This window comes from Berghia stephanieae, chromosome 4 (assembly GCF_034508935.2).
Source record: "Berghia stephanieae isolate SIO BIC M18660-M18661 chromosome 4, UCSD_Bste_1.3, whole genome shotgun sequence".
NCBI classification, from domain to species: Eukaryota; Metazoa; Mollusca; class Gastropoda; order Nudibranchia; family Aeolidiidae; genus Berghia; species Berghia stephanieae.
In genome coordinates, this window is record NC_088363.1 from 85425698 (window position 1) to 85449974 (window position 24277).

Here is a 24277-nt window from a genome sequence, read left to right on the forward strand (position 1 = left end):
TTTATCAACAGACCCTTGTAAATAGTTTCCCTTGCAAGATTTTACCAATTTTTAACCTACACTCAGCTCAAATAAAAATCCTAATGCAGCCTCACAGCGGTAAAAGATATCGTTGTGTGTTGGTCCCAAGCCCATAAAATGCAGAGGGGGATTTTTCCACACACTAGGCAAACAAATAACAATAAATAAAAATAAGGTTTACAGTAATCTTGTACATTTCTTTGATATCGGGCGCCGCACCTGTGCCCACTCCCTCCGCTCTTTTGGTACGTGTTTTTCCGCTCTTATGGTATGCCTCTCCGCTCTTTTGGTAGACATCAGGTTTTCACAGGGGCAGGTTGTCACAAACGCTTTCTGATCCTCATAGGAAAACTGCGAATTATTAATTTGATGTATTATTGTGAATCTTTTTCAAGACTACTATTTCAGGGGAGATCACTCTGAAAATTTTCTCTCACCACTGCTTGAAGTGAAATTTAGACCACATGTAAATATTTTGAATACCAGTAAAACATCTTTGGAGGCAACCCAAATCACTACAGGTAAGGTTTTTTTTTTTCAATTATATTTGTCAATGAACCCTTTTTGCAATGATATATAGATATAGTTGATATGATATCAATTTAATTTTTTAGAGCTTGCAACATCGATCAGGTTGTGTTGGGGTAGGTTGTCACAGTGCTGGGGTTGGTTGTCACAGGTGTGACAACCTGCCCCGGGCTACTAATGGGTGTGACCAAAGCTCAATTTGATTAGGTTAGGAAGGAATGGTTTTATTCAAATGTTTAATCTTTAAAAAAAAATAATTATGTAAATGACATTCTAAAAAATTTCCTTTATCTTTCTTTCTATATCCTCCAGAAAACACCTCATGATATCCAGAACAGTGAACGTTTCAAATTTTAGAAGTCATGCGGACGTACGAACGTAAAACTGAAAGGGCTTCCAACAGCAAGGAAGACATGTTGTTGGCTGTGGATGCAACAATTAACTATGGGAAATCCTTAAGAACTGCTGCACGGGAGCATAATGTCAATTACAGAACCCTTGCTCGATACGTTGCCCTCAAGAAAGCGGGAAGAGAAATCACCGAGAAAGAAATTGGATACAAGCCAAATCGTAAAGTTTTTTCAGACGAGATCGAAAGGGAAATTGTTGATTATCTGCTATTTGCCAGTAAAATATTTCATGGGTTGACATTAAAAGAACTAGGTCAACTAGCCTACAAAGTGGCATTGCAGAATGGATGTAAAATGCCAAACAATTGGGAGAGAAATGAATCGGCAGGTATCGATTGGATTAATAGTTTCTTGAATAATCACAAACAACTCTCAGTTCGCCAACCTGAGCCAACCTCCTTGCAAAGGATGTCGAGCTTCAATAGACACAATGTGGATCTCTTCTTCAATAATTTAGAGCAAGTGATGTCAAAAGGGTTCTCTCCAGACCGGATTTGGAATATTGACGAAACCGGTGTGTCCACTGTGCAAAAGCCAGTAAAACAAATTGCTGAAAAGGGAGCCAAACGAGTCGGGTCGATTACAGGTCAAGAACGCGGAGACATTGTCACAGTCTGCAACTCCATCAATGCCATTGGAAACCACATGCCCCCATTCTTGATATTCCCCCGTGTAAACAGTCAAGATGATTGGGTTGAACATTTACCACCGGGAAGCAAAGCTGAAGGTCACCTCAAGGCTTCCGGATGGATGACAAGGGAGAACTTTTTGTCGTTTTTAAACCATCTCAAACAGCACAGCAATCCCTCTGCGAATGCTCCTGTGCTCTTGCTCCTTGACAATCACACGTCTCACATCTCATTGGAATCAATTGAATTTTGTAGAGAAAATCATATCACCCTTTTGAGTTTCCCACCCCATTGTTCCCATGAACTTCAGCCCCTTGATAAGTCGGTCTACGGTCCCTTCAAAACTTATTGCAATCAATACACTGATAATTGGTATCGTCGACCAGAAAATGCTGGAAAGTCGCTCTCCATCCACATCATCCCGTCTGTCATCAATTATGGATTTATCCATGCATTCAATCAAAAAAACATTGTCTGCTTTCAAAAGCACTGGTTTTTTTCCCCTCGACAGAAATGCTATCTCGGAGGACAAATTTGCTCCATCGTTTACCACAGATCGTCCTGATCCAAACATGGGATCTCAGATTTCTGCTGAAACATCAAATTCAAATGCTTCGATTCCATCAACGTCAACATCCAATGATGAAACACCGAAGAATAATATTATTTCACCGTTTGAGATCAGACCATTTAGTAAAGCTGGTCCACGCAAATCAGGGAAAACTTCAAGAAAGCGGCAGACTACGGAAATTCTAACTTCCAGTCCTTTCAAGAGGCGTTTGGAAGAGGAGATTGAGAGAAAACAGAAGACAGGGGGTAAGAAGAGACAGCTGCAATGTGTATCAAAGGCAACCAAAATTGACGATGCAGCAGCTGAATCGGAGAGTAGTGATGATGATGATGATGCCTTCTCCACTCGTGATGACTCGGACGACGTTTTTTCGGAATTGGAAGAAGAAGATTTTCGCACGACAGACATTGAGTTGAATGGAGTTTGTGAGGAATCGGTGAAAGTGGGCGACTTTGTTCTAGTGGAGTATGAATCCCAAATGACAAAATGCTCCGTTTTTTATGTCGGGCAGGTCACAAAGGAAGCGGACCAGGAAAAAGACTTTGAAGTGGACTTTTTTAGAAGGTCATTAAAAATGAAAAGATTCATTAGACCAAGAGTACAAGAACTTGCTAGTGTTCCTATTCAACAAATTAAAAAAAAACTGAATCGTGTGGAGGTGGGCACAACCCTTCGTACAAAAGATACATTTGTATTCAAGGAAGACCTATTCCGTTCTAATTTAAAGATATGTTGAAACATATATATTGAAAAAGATGCTTCTTAAATATCTTTATTAAATGGCAAACAACCAAAATATACTTTTGTATGGCAATTCAATGGTTATTTCTTTCAAATACAATCAATTTGTTGCATATACTGATATTGTGACAACCTACCCCGGCCGGGGCAGGTTGTCACAGTTAGAGTGGGGCCCACTTTTTGGGTCATATCTCATCATTTCCTAAAACAATAATTATGCATTTGACTGTTTCCCTTCCAGCCAAGGACTCCGACTAGGACCAGGACAAAATAAAGTAACCTCATTCCAAGACAAAGACAGAAAGCAAATTGGAAAAAAAGCTGTAAGGGGATAGAAGACACTGTAAGTGCCTCCCTGCCCACTATGGGAGCCTACATAGTTATCTCCCTATGAAATTAGTTAAAAGATAAAATATTTCTGTTATATACTGTTAGAGGGTCACATGTGTCATCTCATACTAAATGCTTAGAGGAAACACATCCTTGATTACATTCTCAATGATGTGTCTTCGATCATTGAGAATGGATTTCACATCCTTATCTATGTATCTGATGTGCTCCCGAGGAACACGGGGAAATAGATGTGAAGGCCGTTTGAGATCTTTAGGACCTGAAAGAGTGAAACAAAATCAAAGTTTTAGATTTCTTATTAAGTTGTCACTATTTCCTAATAGTAAGTGTGTACCCTAACACTCAGGCAAACTCTGGAAGCATCATGTAACTTCATTATCTTATAGATAGTATACGCCTGGCTGAGAAACTCACAACATTGCCATCCGGAGGTATAGCAGACCAACACACAAAACTGTGTGTATCCATGAACTTTTATAGTCTGGATAATACAGTTGAGTGATAATTACTCATAAACGCGGATGGCAAAAACAATAACAAAGACTGGAGCGATGTCAACTTCATTCTATCTATATAATGCAATGATGAAACCAAAGCACTTTCATGCTATTTACATATCCTAGATATGACTGCATTAACCAACTCGGAATAACCTATCAACAAACATGAACTCATAATGATACCAAGCATCTGTGAGAGCACCCCTGTTCTATTTTTCATATCAAAGGGCAATAAACAGATCAAAGCACACTTTTCATTTTCTACCTCTGTAACCAGTATTTTAATAAAATATTATTTATGATTAATACATACCTAGATAAGAAGATGTATACAAGTTAACCCATACAGCTCCAGAAAAAAGATCTGCAGGAGTTGGGAATTCATGTGTTAGGTTTAAAACACTCCCAATGAATGCGTGCGCTGTTCGGTATAAGCACTGGGAGGGAGATATGGACAAGGGAGAAAAAAAGAAAGAAAATTAATAATAATACTACTAATAATAATAATAATAATAATAATAATAATAATAATACTAATAATAATATAATAATAATGATAATATTAATAATAATACTTATTATTATTATTATTATATTATTATATATAATAATAATAATAATAATAATAATAATAATAATATATAATAATATATATAATAATAATAATAATAATAATAATAATAATAAATAATAATAATAATAATAATAATAATAATAATAATAACACCATCATCAGCAATATTATTATTTCTACCTCTGTAAGAGACAATTAAGATCAATACCAGTTACATCAATCGTAACTTTTAAGAGCATTTACAAATATCCCTTTTTTTTTTTAAATCTAGGCAGTTGATGTATCAAACTTCCTTCATCCATAGTTGACAGTCATCGTCATCTTTTCCCCTATTTTTGTTTCACTTATGGAACAACCTCCCTGCTGGTGTTAAACTTGTGAGAAACACTGAGACCTCTAAAAATGCACCAAAGACTAACTCAGTCAGATTCAGTTAGAAGATGAAAAAGAAGAAGAAAAAGAAGAAGAAGAAGAAGAAGAAGAAGAAGAAGAAGAAGAAGAAGAAGAAGAAGAAGAAGAAGAATCTTTTTAATGTCATCAGTATCAAACGGATCAAGCAACACACAAGCCTGTGTCTGCGCTTTAACTTAATCAGATTTTCAACAAGAATGCACTCTTTTGATTGGTGGAAGGTTCAAATCTTTTCAGAGTATTTGCCTTACAGAAAAATCACTGACACTGGCAAATGTGAACAAGGTTTATCTCCTTGTGAAAGTGCTGTTTCTTCTTGGAAGTCCATGAATTCTTGACAACGAGCGGATCATGGTCTACCACTGCCTTTCACTCTTGATGTGGATACTGTTTTCTTAATCTTATAGATCAAATTGTACACATTTGATTTTCACTACTTTTTACATGGAGCTCTCCAACCCTTTTCTTTAAACAAATTTACTTCACAATTGTAAAAACCATTTCTCCAGTTTATAACTTCTTTAAACAAATGAAATTAAGTTGATTTTATACTAAATAAAACAGAAGAATAATTGTATTTGGTCTATTTAATAAACATGACAGTGTTGAGGTTTTAAAGCTCTAAAACTAGACGATAAATATAAGTAAGATAGAGTCTGCAGCTGCTTTTCGATTAATCACAAAATGGAGGATAGAATCATTTTTTCGTTTTACATTCATTTTAGTTCAACCTGTTGCATCAGAATCAGACATGGTTTATTGGGAGACACATTGATGTGTTCCAGATGCTAAAGCTATTGACAAGACGCAATTTTGGAAGCCTTCAATATTGTGAATTTTGAACAATTTTGGTATAAGCTGTATTGTAGTTCTTCAACCAATAGAGGATTCTTAATCAAACTTAAGGTCTTGTTACTGTTGATTGTTAATTTTCAAAATTTCTGATTTCTGCTTTGTATTAAAAAAGTGTCTTCCTTTTAATCTTCTTGTATCCCATACATATATATATTTTTAAAATTGAGCTTTTATATAACACAATTTCCACTAAACGTGCTCAAAGCGCTGTACAAGGGGTTCCTGGCCAACAGCAACATCTAACATTTAGGCGATATTACAATTTTTTTCAGACAGAGAGAAAGCTGTAAAGGCCAGGTACTCATTTTAAACCTGAGTACGGTGATAGAATGTGAGTAAAGAGCCTTCTCCAAGGACTCAACTATGCGTGGAGCCAGACTCGAACCCAGGACCTTCCGATCCGAAAGCGAGTGTCATACCACCAGACCACATAGCCGCACAATACTAATCCTGATTGATGTTGCCTTGGATCTTCATATTTGTCAATGATTTCCCTTGCTCCCATATTTAAACATAAAATTAACATCTACACCTATCTGCCATTATCGGTACTGCATTGTACGAGTACATAATTGATTTCCAGGAGAAACACCACAAAGAAATAAAAGTTCTCAAAAATGAAAAGTCGGGTTTCGAGCATATTTTACAGATAGTCAGCAACAAGAAGGCATTAAAACTGCCTTAATTTGCTCTGATGTTAATAATCGATAATTGCAAGTCTGAAAAAAAATGTTAATGTTAAGACACTCACCAATAAACAGTTTTCTATAGTCATACATCTAGGGCTAGGAAGAATATTAAGACACTCACCAATAACCAGTTTTCTATAGTCATACATCTAGGGCTAGGAAGAATCGGTACGCATTGGTAATGTTCTGGGTCATGACAACCCAACAACCAAGCACAAATGAGAAGGAACTCTTCTTTTGTGATGCACAGGTTTTGTTGCCAGTTCATCAGTAGAAAGTAACGCAAAATGTAACAAGTGAAGCCAAGCTTGTTTCCATAGAGATGAAAGTAGCCTTTGGCTGAAAGAAAAATAATTTAAAAACAGATTGTCTTTTTACTCTGATATATAGCCAAGTCAATATGCCAAGTTCAGAAATGAGATTTAAATAAACTACAATGTGATCTTAGCACCTATTATCTTGATCTCATCGTCTAAGTCCCCAACTGATCTCTGCCAGGGCAGTTTCACCCACTCATCACAACCAGTGGTTTAGGCTATTGCATCACTCGCCTACATGCAGCTATACGTCAAATATACTAGCACGGATCACTGTAATCCTGGCATTGTGTTAGATGCAACCACATTAATTAATTACGTGTGTGTTAGGGGGGGAGAGTGTTCTTCAAGAGAGTGCACTTTCACAACATATTATTAAGCGTGAAAGAACAGAGAGATAGAGATAGATAGATAGAGAGAGAGAAAGGAGAGAGAGAGAGAGAGAGAGAGAGAGAGAGAGAGAGAGAGAGAGAGAGAGAGTGAGGAGGACCACAAGCTTTCCCTCTCATAGCTTGTTACAGGAAATAATATAATATGGAGCATGATGACGATGGTGATGGTGTTATAGGGGAATGGGGAAAGTGAAGGATTATAACGAAAATATTAGGAAGGTTGTTGTGATGATGATGATGATGATGATGGTGATGACGATAATGATGTTGTTGTTGTTGATGCCGTTTTTTTCGATGACTATGATGTTCCTAGTGTGCATCTGTGTAAGTGTGTCTATGTCAATATTGTATTGTTATAAATATGTAACTAAATGACAAATTGCTACTTTTTGAGGACAATAAAGATTTATTATTATTATTATTATTATTATTATTATTATTATTATTATTATTATTATTATTATTATTATTATTATTATTTATTATTATTATTATTATTATTATTATTATTATTAATATTATTATTATTATTATAAATTATTATTATTGTTATTATTATGTTAAGAATGTAAAGTCTTCAAAGAGAAGTAAATTAAAAGGGAAATGAGGTTCAATAAATATATAGAGCTCAAATATCCATAGTTTTAGTCGAGTGAGGAGGAAAAAAACGTCAATGTCTCCCACTCTTTCTCAGTATAGAGAGCAAGCTTTCAAAAAGGAGATGATGTGTCTTCCGTGGAGACAACACATTTCATATAGTATCATAGTTGTTTTATTTTTACTGGCATTTTCATGGCACGCTACAACTCTTTAACAGCTTTTTATGGTTTTAGTAGTATGTGCAAGTTAAGATGTGTGATAATGTGTAACAGCAAGCAGAAAGATAAGTACAGGAAAAATTTAATCAAAAAATTTTTTTTTCTTCCATGACCTGTCCTGTTACACTTTTCCTTCAGCCTTATCTCGAAGTGTGTTATTCAGACATTTCCAAATTTTCGTGATCAATAATTGATAAAACATATTCAAACTTACTTATGTCAGGGACAGTGTACTCTTGATGTGACATTATGTTATGGAAAGCAGCACGATTTCTTGAAAACGAATTTTTTTGTATAACCGGCAGGGAAGGCAGATATGGCATTTTGACTTTGTGAGCCTGTAAATGTGGCAAATAACAACAAAGAATAGATGACTTATATTAATGATAGATCATGTCTCTAAAACTTAATGAAAGGATTTATCAGGAGTGATAAGAACTCAAAGGTATATTATGATATTACAAATTTGTAATATAAACAATAGTTAACACAATAAAAACGGCATAATAATAATAATAATAATAATAATAATAATAATAATAATAATAATAATAATAATAATAATAATAATAATAATAATAATAATAATAATAACAACAATAATAATAATAATAATTATAATAATCTGGAATTCCTTACTAAGCCATCCTTTAAAAGGAAATTAAAATCCCATCTTATGAAATGCTCACTAGTTTGTTTTTGAGGGTTTTACAGCGCTTGCAACACATTCATTAAGGTCATATCAGCGCCAGTAAAACGGAAGAAAATGGGATAGTAAAAAGTTCTAGAATTACAATTAAAGCACCCAAGAAAAGGTAAGACAAAGGGGAATTGGTTCAAATAGGGAACAAATGTAGATTCCAAGAGCACACTATCAAAGTACTTAGTTTGAGATCACTTAAAAGTCTCATCCAGACACAAGCACAGGTCCCAAATAAGAGAGATGCACTCAGATGCTTACAAATCATATATAACATGTAAACAAACAATACAGTGCATAACAGAGAGTTGATTCATCATCTCCCAAAACTCTAACTAAACATTTGACTGTTTCCCTCTCAACCAGGGTATCCGGCCAGGACCAAGTAATCTCATTACAAGACAAAGACAGAAAGCATGTTGGAAAACAGATATAAGGGGTTAGAAGACACAGTATGTACCCCCTGCCCACTATGGGAGGCCAGGAACCCCAGAAATGCTCACTAAATTAACTAAAACATCCTACTTGTTATGCAGGTAAAAGTAGAGAGACAAGGGCTGCTTAAAGCCTGGGATCGTCAAAATATTAGCTAAATGGTGAAAATCAAAAGGTTTTGGAAGTAAACAGTAAAATCAATGGGTGTTTCGAGTAAACACATCTTTCAAACAATAAATAAACGAACATTGAAAAACAAAATTTTGTGAGAAATGCAACATATTTACTCCTGAGTGGTTGGAGTATGAATGAAACGTTAACGTGGCATGTATTTACCCCTGAGTGGTTGGAGTATGAATGAAACGGTAACGTGGCATGTATTTACTCCTGAGTGGTTGGAGTATGAATGAAACGGTAACGTGGCATGTATTTACTCCTGAGTGGTTGGAGTATGAATGAAACGGTAACGTGGCATGTATTTACTCCTGAGTGGTTGGAGTATGAATGAAACGAAACGTGGCATGTATTTACTCCTAAGTGGTTGGAGTATGAATGAAACGGTAACGTGGCATGTATTTACTCCTGAGTGGTTGGAGTATGAATGAAACGGTAACGTGGCATGTATTTACTCCTGAGTGGTTGGAGTATGAATGAAATGGTAACGTGGCAACAGTGTGGGATAGAGGTGAGAATGATTGGTCACTTAAAAGGAAGAAATCAACCAATTATGGCTATGTGGTCTAGTGGTATGACACTCGCTCTCGGATCGGAAGGTCCTGGGTTTGAGCCTTGCCTGGCGCATAGTTGAGTCCTTGGAGAAGGCTCTTTACTCACATTCTCTCACCATACTCAGGTGTAAAATGAGTACCTGGCTGTTAACAGCATTGTTTTTGTCCGAAAAAAATGTAATATCGCCTAGCAGGCGTCATGTACCATCCATGTTAAAATGTTGTTGCTGGCCAGGGACCCCTTGTAAAGCGCTTTGAGCAAGTTTCGTGGATATTGCGATATATAAAAAGTTCATTATTATCATTATTACAGCACGTAGATCGATGACCCATTCATGGAACTATGATCTATAAACATAAATTTCATTAAAATTAACCAAGATGCAACCCAAATTTGCAGGAATTTCTGACACCACTCGGAGTAATTTCATAAGCTGCCTAAAGTAATTACAATATATACAATATCTACTTCTAGGACGGAACCATATGATCAAACAATCTCAACAGCCACCACTCCTCCACATACCATCATCTCTTCAAAATCGTTGTTTGGTGTCCTCCCATACTCTGTGACTGTTTCTTGATCGTGCGGCAACAGGATGTAATAGAGGTGTGCCCTCAAATAGACCATGGAACGCTCTGCAGTGTCATAACTTTCCTCTGTGTCTTCAAGGATCTGTCCACAATGTAAAAGACAAGATCAAATGACACACCTATGGTGGGGGAAAAAAGTAAAGATTTCTAGTGAAATAAAAGCACTATTTTTCTACCAATTAGGAAAAACTAAAAGCAGTAGACATACTCACTTAAGTCACCAGTTTCTTAACATCAGAGGGGGTCCAATAGGTTTTTATTGTTATTTACCTGACTTTAAAGCAATGAAGCAAAGCTACAATGTTGAAATTTAGAAATTTTATCAGAATAGAATGACTGATTTTGTCTTTGTAGTCCAGTAGATTTAGAGTTTGACCCAGAAGAAATTTCGTACCAAGCTAGTTTTTATTCTCATGAAATTAGGCCATGCTATGAGCCACTCATGAAAAAATCCACCAAAATCCGTCCATGGGAAAAATAAAAAATACAGCCAGTTTGAATTCAACATCTCTGTAAGAATATTTTCCTCCCTGGTTTTGTTAAAGAGAATAATTATTCTTTTCCTCTAACAAAGACGAAGAGGGGAAAAAGATATTGAGTCGCCTCTCTGTTTACTTCTTGTTTAATCCAATCATTTTTTTTTTTAAATGTATGCTTTTCGATGTTTGGGGATTTAAAAACATCGTAATACCAGGGGGGGGGGGGGTTGTTTAGGGATTTAAAAACATCGTCAATCTGGGGGGGGGGGGGGCTTGTTGGATCCTGTGGACCAACAGCTTCTTCTACTGTCTACAGCTTTGCTATCTCGATTTCCCTTAAATTATGTTTCCTTTCAATGAAACTGTGAACCTTCTTTTAGAATCGTGTCATCTTTTGTAGGGAGGGAAACAGCTGGACTTGTATTTTTGTGAAAGATGATATTTTTTTCTTTGTAATTTGTAACCTCTCAATAATAGATGTAATTATTAGGTTTTATAAGGGTTTTTTTTTTTTTGTATTGTTTCATTAAGTTATATTTAGCTATATTTTCTTTAAATTTTGGCTCACTTGGGCACTTTTAGTTATTGTTATTGTATTTATTGTGAGCTGAGGGATTATTAATGCACACTTATTCATCAAAAAATACTGTCAAAAGGATATTACCATTCTGTGCCAGTAAAATCTCTTGTACATAGCAAAAATGGTACCAGGATATCTAATATCCTGTATGGCTCTTGAAATGATGGACTGAGTTAAGTTATCTGTTTGCTCATCTTTGTCAAGGGGGAGCGACAAAGAGTAGAAGTTCCTTGAATGGCACACTGCCCTCTCCAACTCTGGCTGACTCATCTGGTAAAATAAAAGAAAAAAAATTAAAACAACTAAATATTGAAACGGTATTCAAATCTAGATACCCTTTCAATACTTAGTCAAGCATAATTTGATATACCTAAAACACAACTTTCAACCACTTCATCTATGTCAGAACAAGGAATATATGGAAAACATAGTAATCTATAGTTTGAAAATTAGACTACTGAGCTAAACTATTTGCTAAAAAGAATCAAATGTTTAAAAATGGCTCATATCTAGTAACATGAAACAAAACAAACAAAATTTCAGTTTCTGGCCATTGTCAAATCTAAAAAATACAAATGGTGAGCATTCGCAACCTAACCATTTGCCATCAATTGTCTTTTTTACAAATGTGTGAGATGATCTAGGAAATGTCCCATTTTATGGAAATTTAATTATTGGTGTGACGTGAAGGAGCAAACAATTCTCTACATTTTGTTGTTATTGTTAATTTCATATAAAAATGTAAAAAATTGGCTACTTGAGCGGCTTTTAAGTGTAATAATATTTGTTTTGACCATGGGTAAAGTGGAGCTGTCAACCACTGTCAGTAAAAATACATTGTGGAGAGTATGTGATGCTAATAATGTTGAGAGCGCAGATACATTGTGAAAGGTGTGTCGCATAAATGACGTTGGGGGTATGTTTTAAACACTTTGAAATGAATCTGATGTGCTTATCGATTTTGCTTTATTTTTCAGACATTTTTTTTTTTTTATCCAGAAAAAAAATGATTTAATAATAGAACAAACTTTTTAGTTTTCAATATTCAGGGTAAAATCAAATCCTGCCCAAAGATTGTTTTTTATCATTCACAATTGAAACCATATTCGCAGGTATGGTTTGACCCTTTTCAAACTTAATCGTTCGAATTCTAAAACTACATTTTGTAACATAAAAGTATTTGAGTGTTTGTCATGAATGTCTTTGAATATGATTATGTTAAAAACATTAAAAATAAATCCTCTCTATAAATTTCATATAATATAACATGCTACTTTCTTGATTTTTTTTTTTTTATGTCAATGAAAGATTACAACATATTCGGCATAGTTTGTTTTAAAAAATGATGAATGATACTCAAATGTTTGAGCTATTTTCATACTAACTTATTGGCAACTTATTAGTATTAGCCTGTGTAAAAATAAAAATTATCTGTCACACAAAGAAGGACAAAAGATTTCCCTTCAGAGCATTGCACTTGTCTTTTTAGAGACATAGCTTTGACATTATGATGATGTATTTTTAAAATATTGTAGTATTTGATAACTAAGTACGTATTAACGACATTGGAGGTTCCTAAGTTACTTTTTTTTAAATTTAAAATTTCACTCCCTTCAAATAATCTTACTTAACAACATGTGATTTAAAAATAAAAATATGAACTTTAATCAACACAAATCATTCATCTTTCAAAATGATACAACAGACAAGAATTAAATTTATCTCCACCACACCACGTAACACTGACAAAGGAATGATGATGAGAACATCAGCAGGTCATGCACATCGTATTCAGTGCAGCTATGTGGTCTAGTGGTATGACACTCACTTTCGGATCAGAAGGTCCTGGGTTCGAGCCTCGCTCGGCGCATAGTTGAGTCCTTGGAGAAGACTCTTTACTCATATTCTCTCACCGTATTCAGGTGTAAAATGAGTACTTGGTCGTTAACAGCATTGTCTCTGTCCGAAAAAATTGTAATATCTCCTAACAGGCATCATGTACTGTCCTACATGTTAAATGTTGCTGTTGGCCAGGGACCCCTTGTAAAGCGCTTTGAGCACGTTTAGTGTATATTGCGATATATAAAAGCTCAATTTAATTCAGTCACAGTCACAGCTATCGCTCACCCTGCTGTCAGCTTGACCAAGTCGACCATTGTACAAATGTTACCTTTCATGGTGACTCATCATTCTTCAGCTAAGAGACAGGTTTTTTTTTTGGCCAAACATACAATCGTCTACTAAAAAACCATTATAGTTATGATGTGTCTTAACTCACTCAATCCTGAAATTTTTGCTACTTTTCAAAATTGGAGAAATGTATTAAAAATGAGCATGTACGTAGACAGTTTTATTCAACTACCATTAACATGAAAACAAAAAAAACAAAACAACATTAGCTTTGATACTACGCCTATAATTTGTTTCAGAAAAATGTAATAAGTAGGCATGGTGTAAAAGTAACCCCGGGTAAACTACTGATATAGTCGGTGTTAGGGTTGAGTGAGTTAAGTTTAGGCCCTTTTTTATTTTTTGGCTCTCCCTCCATAATTTATATGCATAGAAAACTTTATTCATTTACCATAAAATGAAGAAACATTGGAAAGTTTTCAACAGTTCCATACTGTCGGATAACTTCAACAACCTTAGAGATCTGTCCAACATGGGAGCCATAAGCATTGATGCGATTCAAAATGGGCAATGTAAAGTCATTACCCGCAAGTATAGCCAACTCACATAGAGATGCAGCACCTGTAAACTGAAAATAAGAATTACAGCAGTCATGAAATTATATATCACAACATATCGTACAATAATTATTAAGGGTTACATAGGTCAAAAGACCTTTAAATACCTTGTTATTTTTGCAGATATAAATATACAGTCGACTCCGCTTAATCGCACACTCTCAGGAGTTTGGGCTAGTGTGTCAATTAAGCGGGGGTTGTGATTAAGCAGAGAAGGTAAAAATAGCATCTAAGCACCAGCTTTTCATGTGCTATTCGTATAGAACATTCCCCTCTGAGTTTTCCGCGGGCTTGGGACCGTCATGCTTAAGATACGACCTCATTGGAAGGGAGGTTTTTTGTTTTGTTTTGTTTTTTATTTAGTTTCTTTTTTAGTTTTTGGTTGTTTTTTGTTTTGTTTTGTTGTTTTGTTAAGGTTTGTTTTTTTTTGGGTGGGGGTGGGGGGGGGGGGTTCTTTCTTTCTTTTTTTTGTTTTCTTTTTCATATTTTATCAACAACAAAATGTGACATTATTGTTTGTAAGAATAGTCATCGTGAAGCATCAGCATCATGGTTTTTTTGGCCATGCTCTTTTTTAAACAAGACATTGTGTCAACCTTTCTATCGCAAGAGCCAGCCTTCTGATGGGAGAAAGACTTGCCTTGTGTTGATGCCAGTTCAGTTGCCTTTTGCCTGATTAGGTCTCCAGACAGTCGAGTGCCTTGGTTTAACTTATCACCCATCTACATGACTAAGGCAATTTCAACTACACTTTGATGGCCATTTCTCTGCCGTTCACATCCTGGATTTGATTCGTAATGCGATTAACTGATGTGCGATTAAGCAGAGTGAACTGTATAATAGTTAATACAATAAAAGAAAAGATCAAATTGATGACTGGATATCATGAGTTTAGAGCATCGTTTATACAAACAATAGGTCAAGTTCATGCGTAAATACATTGTCATTACAGATTTGTGGATCATAATCATTAAAACCTACTTCATTCAAGGGACAGAGTTCTCTATCAACTGCATTTTTTAAAACATTTATCGTTTCAGATTTGTTTGTATTAAAATCAAGTGCATTCCATGTCCTGACTGTCCATTGGATAAATGAGTTCTGTCAAATAATGGTAGAACATCTGGTGATAAATATGTTAAGAGTTATCACCTCTTATGAATGTGACCAAAGAAAAAAAAAAGTTAATGCTCATAATCAATGTTATGCAGACCATGGACAATTTTATATAAATGCATAAGATCGCCTCTTTTTAATTTGCACTTCAGTCATGGTAGTTTTAGTTTTATCAATCTATCTTCATATGGCATATCGTTAAAACCTGGTAAATATTTAGTTGTTCGTCTGGTTGTCGTTTGAAAAGAGGACACCAATGGCAATTTCTGTATTCCAAAGTTAGTCTTACTACATACAGTGAAACCTCCCGATTACGACACCTCTGAATAGCGACAACCTCCTGATAACGACATTGACCCGTGGTCCCGTTTTTTTTTCTATTTAAGATCAGTAAAAAAAACCTCCAAATAACGACGCACTTTTTGATAAAACCTCCGAATAACGACATCATTTTGGCGATTTTTGGCAGTTTTCATAGATATCTGATACTAAAAATACCGAGTATGAGTACTGAAAGTTTATAAAAACGATTCCTGCTTGAACCAATGAGAACGCAGCTTTTGAAACCAATGAGAACGCAGCTTTTTTTTAATGAATCTTGGCTGATATGCATTAATAAAAACGAAGGTATAAATGTAAGTGTAAGCAAGTAAACACAAAATCTTGGAAAATGTGATATTATGTGGTGATAGAAGTAGTAGTAGTAGTAGTAGTAGTAGTAGTAGTAGTAGTAGTAGTAGTAGTAGTAGTAGTAGTAGTAGTAGTAGTAGTAGTAGTAGTAGTAGTAGGTAGTAGTAGTAGTAGTAGTAGTAGTAGTAGTAGTAGTAGTAGTAGTAGTAGTAGTAGTAGTAGTGTTTTTGTGGGAGGAGCAGGAGGAGGTAGAGGATGAGGAATTTTATCTACCTCACAGCATCCGAATTACCTGTTTTTGTTTGTTTTAAAGAGTTTTACAGCGCTTGTGACACATCTATGTCATATCAGCGCCAGTAAAAAGGAAGAAAATTGGAGAGTAAAAAACATTCTAGATTTACAATTGAAATGACATAAGAAAAAGTAAGACAAAGGGGAATGGTTTAAATAGGGAACAGATGTAGATTCTAGGAGCACACTATCAGTGTACTCAGTTCAGATCACCTAAAAATCTCATCCAGACACACGCACAAGAACCCTCTAAGAGGAATACACTACAATGTTTTGTTTGTTTTGTCAATGTTAATAAAAACTGGTCCCGCGGGCCTTACCACGCCCACTTTGTCTGCCATCTTGGAAACCTCTAAATAACGACACCTCCGGATAACGACATAAAAACTCAGTCCCGCGGCATGTCGTTATCGGGGGAGTTCCACTGTATTTATCAAGTGTTGGGAACAGTTCACTATTCATGTAGTCAAAACTTCTAAAGTTAATGCTGATTGTCTTGGTGGCTTTGTTAATTATTGTATTAATATGGTCATCAAAATTTTGAACACAGTCAAAGGTCACTCCGAAATCCTTTTCTGTTTCCACAAAATAGAGAGATCAGTATAATATAATAAATATGTAAGGGATTTGTCTTTTACCAACATGTAAAACTTTATATTCTGATTTGATAAATTATTGTGATGGGGAGTTGAACCCTGGACCCAACTGTTAACAGCACCCTCTGCCTGGCCACAAGAGGGATGCGCTACAATCAATGCAATGCTATCCACAACTCCAAGAAAAGTGGTATCAAACATACATTCTATCTTGAGTCTCTCTCATAACTAATTGAGGTCATGAGGTAAACACACAAACACCACAAAAGTTTATTGATGAGCTAGCCGACTAGGCTATGAGCTCTAATCACTCAATATCAGAACTTAGTCACTGTCTTAATCATCTGTGTTTGAGGAAAGAGCACATAGCCTAAATGGCTAGTTCGCCATTTATTTCATGAAATAAAAACTACTCTTTTCAACTGTAACTCAAAATAATATTTGAAAACCTAACATGTTCAGACACTGAAAACTGCTCTCAGTGATAAACCCTTTGTGGTTCACTCCAATTGTTTACTACTTTCCCCCCTTTAATCATAAAATAATGTTTACAAATTAAAAATTCTCTATGCTTACACCAAAGTGACGCCACAGCCTGTCAGATTTGATCAAACCACAAATCAATCTTGATGGCTTCTTTACTTTGAGGGACGGGGTTACCATTTTTAGGTCATTCCGCACATCAAAATAACAGTCACTTAAAAATACACAGTGGGGAAAAATGCAAAAATCTGTGTCGTTTGTAAATACAGCCACAGCACTTTCATCTTCAAGCATGTGTTTGGCAATGAATGTGTCTGCTTCTCCTGTGATGCAGAAAATATAAAAATAAATAAATGATTTTTTTAAAATTACACACACACACATAAAGATATGATATAATATATAAATATATGATACAATATATATATATATACTGAGTTTAACCATGACCGAATTCATATGTTTTCTAATGACAAATGCATTCTTCCTATAAATGAGTTCACCCACATTAATCTATTCCATAAATCATTAAAGTGGGTTATGGGGAGCCGTGAAGTGTGATGGTTCAAACTTGGAGAAGAAAAAAAGATAATGCGGCATGTCAAATATCATATTGAGGCTAACTGTTCAAACTTGGAGAAGAAAAAATGATAATGCGGCATGCAATGCAAAATATCATATTGAGGCTAACTGTTCAAACTTGGAGAAGAAAAAAAGATAATGCGGCATGCAATGCAAAATATCATATTGAGGCTAACTGTTCAAACTTGGAGAAGAAAAAATGATAATGCGGCATGCAATGCAAAATATCATATTGAGGCTAACTGTTCAAACTTGGAGAAGAAAAAAAGATAATGCGGCATGCAATGCAAAATATCATATTGAGGCTAACTGTTCAAACTTGGAGAAGAAAAAATGATAATGCGGCATGCAATGCAAAATATCATATTGAGGCTAACTGTTCAAACTTGGAGAAGAAAAAATGATAATGCGGCATGCAATGCAAAATATCATATTGAGGCTAACTGTTCAAACTTGGAGAAGAAAAAATGATAATGCGGCATGCAATGCAAAATATCATATTGAGGCTAACTGTTCAAACTTGGAGAAGAAAAAAAGATAATGCGGCATGCAATGCAAAATATCATATTGAGGCTAACTGTTCAAACTTGGAGAAGAAAAAATGATATGCGGCATGCAATGCAAAATGTCATATTGAGGCTAACTGTTCAAACTTGGAGAAGAAAAAAAGATAATGCGGCATGCAATGCAAAATATCATATTGAGGCTAACTGTTCAAACTTGGAGAAGAAAAAAAGATAATGCGGCATGCAATGCAAAATATCATATTGAGGCTAACTGTTCAAACTTGGAGAAGAAAAAATGATAATGCGGCATGCAATGCAAAATGTCATATTGAGGCTAACTGTTCAAACTTGGAGAAGAAAAAAAGATAATGCGGCATGTCAAATATCATATTGAGGCTAACTATATGGAATGAATGGTGCATGTATGATCATAAACAAAACAAACAAGGCCTGGGCAGGACCCTCTGAACATTGGCCCATGGCCATTAATGCAAACATTTTTATTGAACTTAAGACTGACGACACCATCAAATGGCCAGGAAGAGACGGTGACAGGTCGGTGAGTGGGTGGATACAGATGTTTCCAACCAGCTATGAATTTATTTTTTTTTAATAGTAATAAACAACAAAAAAAATAGAACATTTTTTCAAAGGTTGACATGGACACTGATATTAAAAATATAGTTATATTATGATATGATATAATATCTAGAGAACCTGTGATATAAAATGGGTGGATAAAGACTATAAAAATTAAAGACAAATTTAAAGACTACCTGATAAGACTGTTTTTATCTTGCATCCTAAATTCAGAACAGTTGTGATATTTTGAACCTCTTGTAGACAAGGGCGTGTCATGTTTCTGGAATCAAAATGCTTCATGGGCATCTGAAACGTATTATAATAGTAATAGGGATATAGATCTTGATTCATTTTGTTTAAACCACAGCATCTAACTCCAGCTGGCAAATTTTTTAAAAGGAAGAAATTTTCACAGATATATTTGCATGTGCAACATTGCATGTAGATGATGATGATGATGATGATGATGATGATGATGATGATGATGATGATGATGATGATGATGATGATGAAGATGATAATAATAATCTCTAACTCCTATACAACAATAAATACGCTAATATCATGTAAACCACCAAAAAAAAAACAAGAAGGCTATGATATTTTACAGTTTACACAAAAATTCGAAGAAGACTAGAAATAGAAACAGATAGGTTCATTTTAAAAGTGTTTTTATGCACCTCCGTTGACGGTGTATCTTAACGGATCTTTTTTATACACCTCCGTCACGCATGCGCATTCCACCCAATTTCATTAACGATATTTGGACATGGCGAAAGTTATATTATGACATCTGTAGGATGTTTTTGTGTTAATAAATTTATATAAAAATAATAATAATTTAAAAAATCGAAATATAAAACCAGAAAATAGAAGTTGCATTGAAGGTAAAATAATGTTTTAGAAAGACCTTATTAAATGTGATGAACAGTCAGGTGGCTCCATAGCGCAGTGGACAAGCTGTCAGACTCTAACCTTGAAAGTACTGGGTTCGATTGCCATTGTTGACATTTTTTTTTTTTTTTATTTACTTTGTTTTTGTCTGCTTTTTTTCTTTTCTTTTTTTTTTTTTTTTTCAAAAACTTTTTATCATGTTCTAAAAAAACTTCGATATTAATTTTCTAAAATTATTTATTTATTTGAGATCAGTATTTGTGTGCCATGTTTCTTTTTACTTTTGATTTTTTAAATTATTTTTATTATTATTCTTTAATTTATTATCATTGTATAAACGTACATAGTTAATCACAAAGCAGTGTGCTAAACTACAATCTAAAACTATTTAAACCTCATGGATGTATGCAGCAACATTTTCATTAATTTACCATCACCGCCAACAGAGGTGCATAAAAACGGTGCGTTTTTGTACACCTCCAACGGAGGTGCATAGAAACGCCACCTATTTAAATTAATAGCATTTTAGATGTTATAACATTTTCATAGAAAATGGGCGTCCAAATTTTGATGGGGAATGAAGTAAATGGTCTATCTAGAATAAAACACGATTTGAATGTATGCGGTACTCGACAGTTTGCACAGTGAGCATTAGGCAGACAACTAATCTCTACACTGCATCGTAATGGGAATATTTTTTTTTTTTTTTTTTGTAGCTAGGTGCAAATTTTTACAGGTCTGATAGCCAAACACAATTAATTATGCCTTGTTTTAAGATTGTTGTAATGGACAATATTTTGCATTGGTTTGAGAGTATTTCCATTACATCAACGAGCCGATAACAATCTGGGTTATCAGTATCAGGCTTCCAAATAATTGCAGGTTGGCCTGTTAATAACAATGATGATAATCTTCTGCCAATCTGCGGAATTCCGGGATTTTCTCAGAAAATTCCTGTTGATTTTGGCTTGTCAATCATTTTCCTCTGATAAAAATTCAGGTCAGGTCAAGTGGTGGATCCATGAAAAAATCACCATCATGTCTTGTGTGTTATATACTGACACATGTGCTCAGTTTCATGAATTTGGGTGACATTCCAATTTTTATGGCATTAGTCCAGACAAAGTGGCGCCAGGTGTCAAAAGTGGCACAAGGCAATTGATGGTCTAAAAGGAAGGGGGTGGGGAGAAATGACTCGAGATTTTATTTGTAAGTAGGTTAAGCGTGGGGTTATAGGTATATGTTTAAAAAGAAACTTATTATATAACAACTTACCCTTAATTAGAAAAAAGAAATCAAACTACTCTCTCTCTCTCTCTCTCTCTCTCTCTCTCTCTCTCTCTCTCTCTCTCTCACACACACACACACACACACTCTTTCTTTCTTTTTCCCTCTCTTTCTTTATGTTTCTCTCTTTCTATCTTTCCCTTATCCATATATATCTCTCATAACAATTCCTCTATCAATCTTCATATTAATTTTATAAAAGTTATCTGGTAATAGAGAGATACAATTATATGGGATGATCAACTTAGTTTACTCTTTTTATCTTTGTTTCTACTGTGTTCTGCAATTTTCATTTATTAAAAATAGTTGTCTTATTTGTAAGATCCATAACCACTGGGCTACAGTAACAAAGATAAAACGAGTAAAAAAACAACAACAATGCTTCAGGCCTTTTGACCAAGTTTATTTTAAATCTCTTGAATAGAAGATATATATTTAATAATTTAAATCCAGTAAGTTATCTCTGCTATTAAGAATGGATGTATACTAGTAGTACTGGTAGTAGTAATATGATATACGAAACTCTAATATTTATGGTTTTATTTGAGTTTGACCGATGAATCGATACATCTTCCTCCTTTTTGTCGAATTGCCATTATTATAATTTCACTGTATTAATAATAAAATAATAATGATAAAATTTATTATAATAATAATAATAATAATAATAATAATAATAATAATAATAATAATAATAATAATAATAATAATAATAATCATAATCATAATAATAATTAATAATATCGAGTGTTCTCATTATTATTATTATTAGTATTAGACTATATCATTAGTTTTTATTATTAGTATTAGTAGAGTATTAGCCTCTCTACTTTCTACTATTATTATAATGCAACAAATTTTCTTACCTCTCCTTTCAGAATTCGAAGCGTTTTTCTTACCAACCCAGCATCTTTTCTTTGACGTTCCAACCAAGTACTCCATTTACGATCTGTTCCAACATCAGAACTTCCCTTAGCCCCGTCCAAGAAAAATAGGAGTTCAATATTCACACCTCTTAAGGCCTCAACATAAGAGGTCATATAATCTCTGATTGATTTATATTCCCCGCCGCATAATTTTAAGTATGGGTTTTCAGTTTTGCAATCGAGACTAGATAGAAACTTTGCTTGAATATAATGTTCCCAGGAATAAAAATCAACTAGGATCTTTATTCCATTTCTATCTTTAGCCGTTTGAACTAAATCGACGAACTCCACACAATCTTTACAATTAGTTTTTAAATAGGTAAACAATTTTGTCACCCCCATTTTTAACTGCCTAATTTTCAGAACTTTCTGCAAGACATATGAGACTGAGAGACATGGTAAAATATGAGATTGACACTGAAGGCAGCAGTTTCTAATGGTGTGCTCACACTACTACTATGTTGTTAGGACGATTGTCGACCCAATCAGCAGAGGCAGTTTAATTTCTGCACAAAGTAATAACACCTAATAACGAAAGTGACAACAAATCACTTTCTAAAGTTTTACATCAAAAAGAGTTCCAATAATTAACAGTGGTCTTGGGACGCATGTCGGACGGTTAACGACGAGCTCGAGTGGGTGCTCGTAGAATCCTGTAGAATCGAGCGAGTGACGTAATCAAGCAATGATTCGTTTGGGGAAAAAAGTGTCCTGTTCAACACAGCCATTCCTTTAAGGTCAATTGACACAGATTATCATTAGAGCTGCCATAAAATGGCCACGTGCGTCGCGAAAATTAACCACAGAGAAACGCGTTTCTACTGTTAATGGGTTTTTTTCAATGAAAAAAAAAGTTTCGTCTTAATTATATCGATTTTAAAACTGAATAATATCGTCTGAAAATTTTCCCAAGACTCGTTTTACTGCTAGCTGCTCTAGCATGTCGCTACTACTACTACTACTACTACTACTACTGCTACTACTATCTACTAACTACACACACTACTACTACACTCTACTACTACTACTACTACTACTACTACTACTACTACTACTACTACTACTACTACTACTATACTACTACTACTACTACTACTACTACTACTACTACTACTACTACTACTACTACTACTACTACTACTACTACTACTACTACTACTACTAGGAAGCCAATATCCTGCTAAACTAGAGAAAAGTGAAGTGGCTACTTCAAATATAAAAACTACAATAAAATTAATCGAAGGGACTATTGGTCAGTACTGACCCCCAGGCACATGCGCCTGTTGGACAGTATTGACCAATATCCCCGTCGTTGCGGAGTGGATAATAGACAGATTGTGCGTCGGGGCTCTAACGGGGCCCATTAGAGATAGACGACGATTGGGATTGTTTGGAAGCTTTAACCCTTTGCCCACTAGTCATTATGATATCGGAAATGCTATCGCCGTCTACATCTACGCCAGAATAGAAATAGAGGGTGGAGCCTACCATGATATATTTTATGGAGCCCTAATTTCATCATATCAGTTCTGTCCACTGACAGGTGGGTGGGTATCGCTTTCAAGAACTTATGTCCTTAGATGAAATCCTGAGTTTTTGACCAATCAACGATTGCTCTTTTGATAGCTCGCATGTCAACATGAGTCAGCTCAGCCCTTGATTTATGTCCAGGCATCACAGGCGGGATATGTTGTGTAACTTCAAAGACCACGGTTGACCGAAAGCGATGAATGGAAGCCCTACTATGGCGTGGAGAACGAGGTTTTGTATGTATAGTTACGTCATATCTCAACGCTCATGAATTCTTAGTAAGGCTGGACTCACATCAAAACACGAAATCTGTGTTTTAAACTCTTGAATCAATCGAGTTACATCAGTGCGTTCGTCTCATTGAGAAATGAAAAACGAATATAAATCAAGAACATCGACCGGAAAATAAGGAAATTATCATAAAATTATAAAATTTGAGAAAGCTGTTTTCAAAATCAAATCTATTACAAAAAAGGTTATTTCTAGACCGATTTTTATGAGACAAAGACAATTTTTCTCCACTTTTCAACATGGATTCCTTCAATGAGGTTTTCAAATTTATCACAATTAGATTATTTGTCATTATTTTATTTTTTAAATACCCAATTGACTGCTCAGGAAATGAATACGTAATCCTTGATGGCTAGCGAGTAGGTGTTAAATTTTGCTTACCCTTTCCCACGCAGACGCACACACACACACACACACACAATATATATATATATATATATATATATATATATATATATATATATATATATCAACAAACAAAAAAAAAAAAGAA

General features: G+C 34.8%; 1 protein-coding gene across 1 annotated transcript; it reads right to left on the bottom strand.

Annotated features, from left to right (window-relative positions):
* Window positions 1-747: 747 nt before the first annotated feature.
* On the bottom strand, window positions 748-22502 carry LOC144971444 (uncharacterized). Its single transcript, XM_078912359.1, has 10 exons — window positions 21904-22502; window positions 19051-19162; window positions 17280-17509; window positions 13905-14081; window positions 11408-11593; window positions 10197-10346; window positions 8022-8145; window positions 6402-6619; window positions 4065-4188; window positions 748-3510 (listed from the first exon to the last, which is right to left on the bottom strand). Exons 1-10 carry the CDS (start codon window positions 22303-22305, stop codon window positions 3359-3361), a joined length of 1875 nt encoding a protein of 624 aa, XP_078768485.1. The 5' UTR covers window positions 22306-22502; the 3' UTR covers window positions 748-3358.
* Window positions 22503-24277: the final 1775 nt, after the last annotated feature.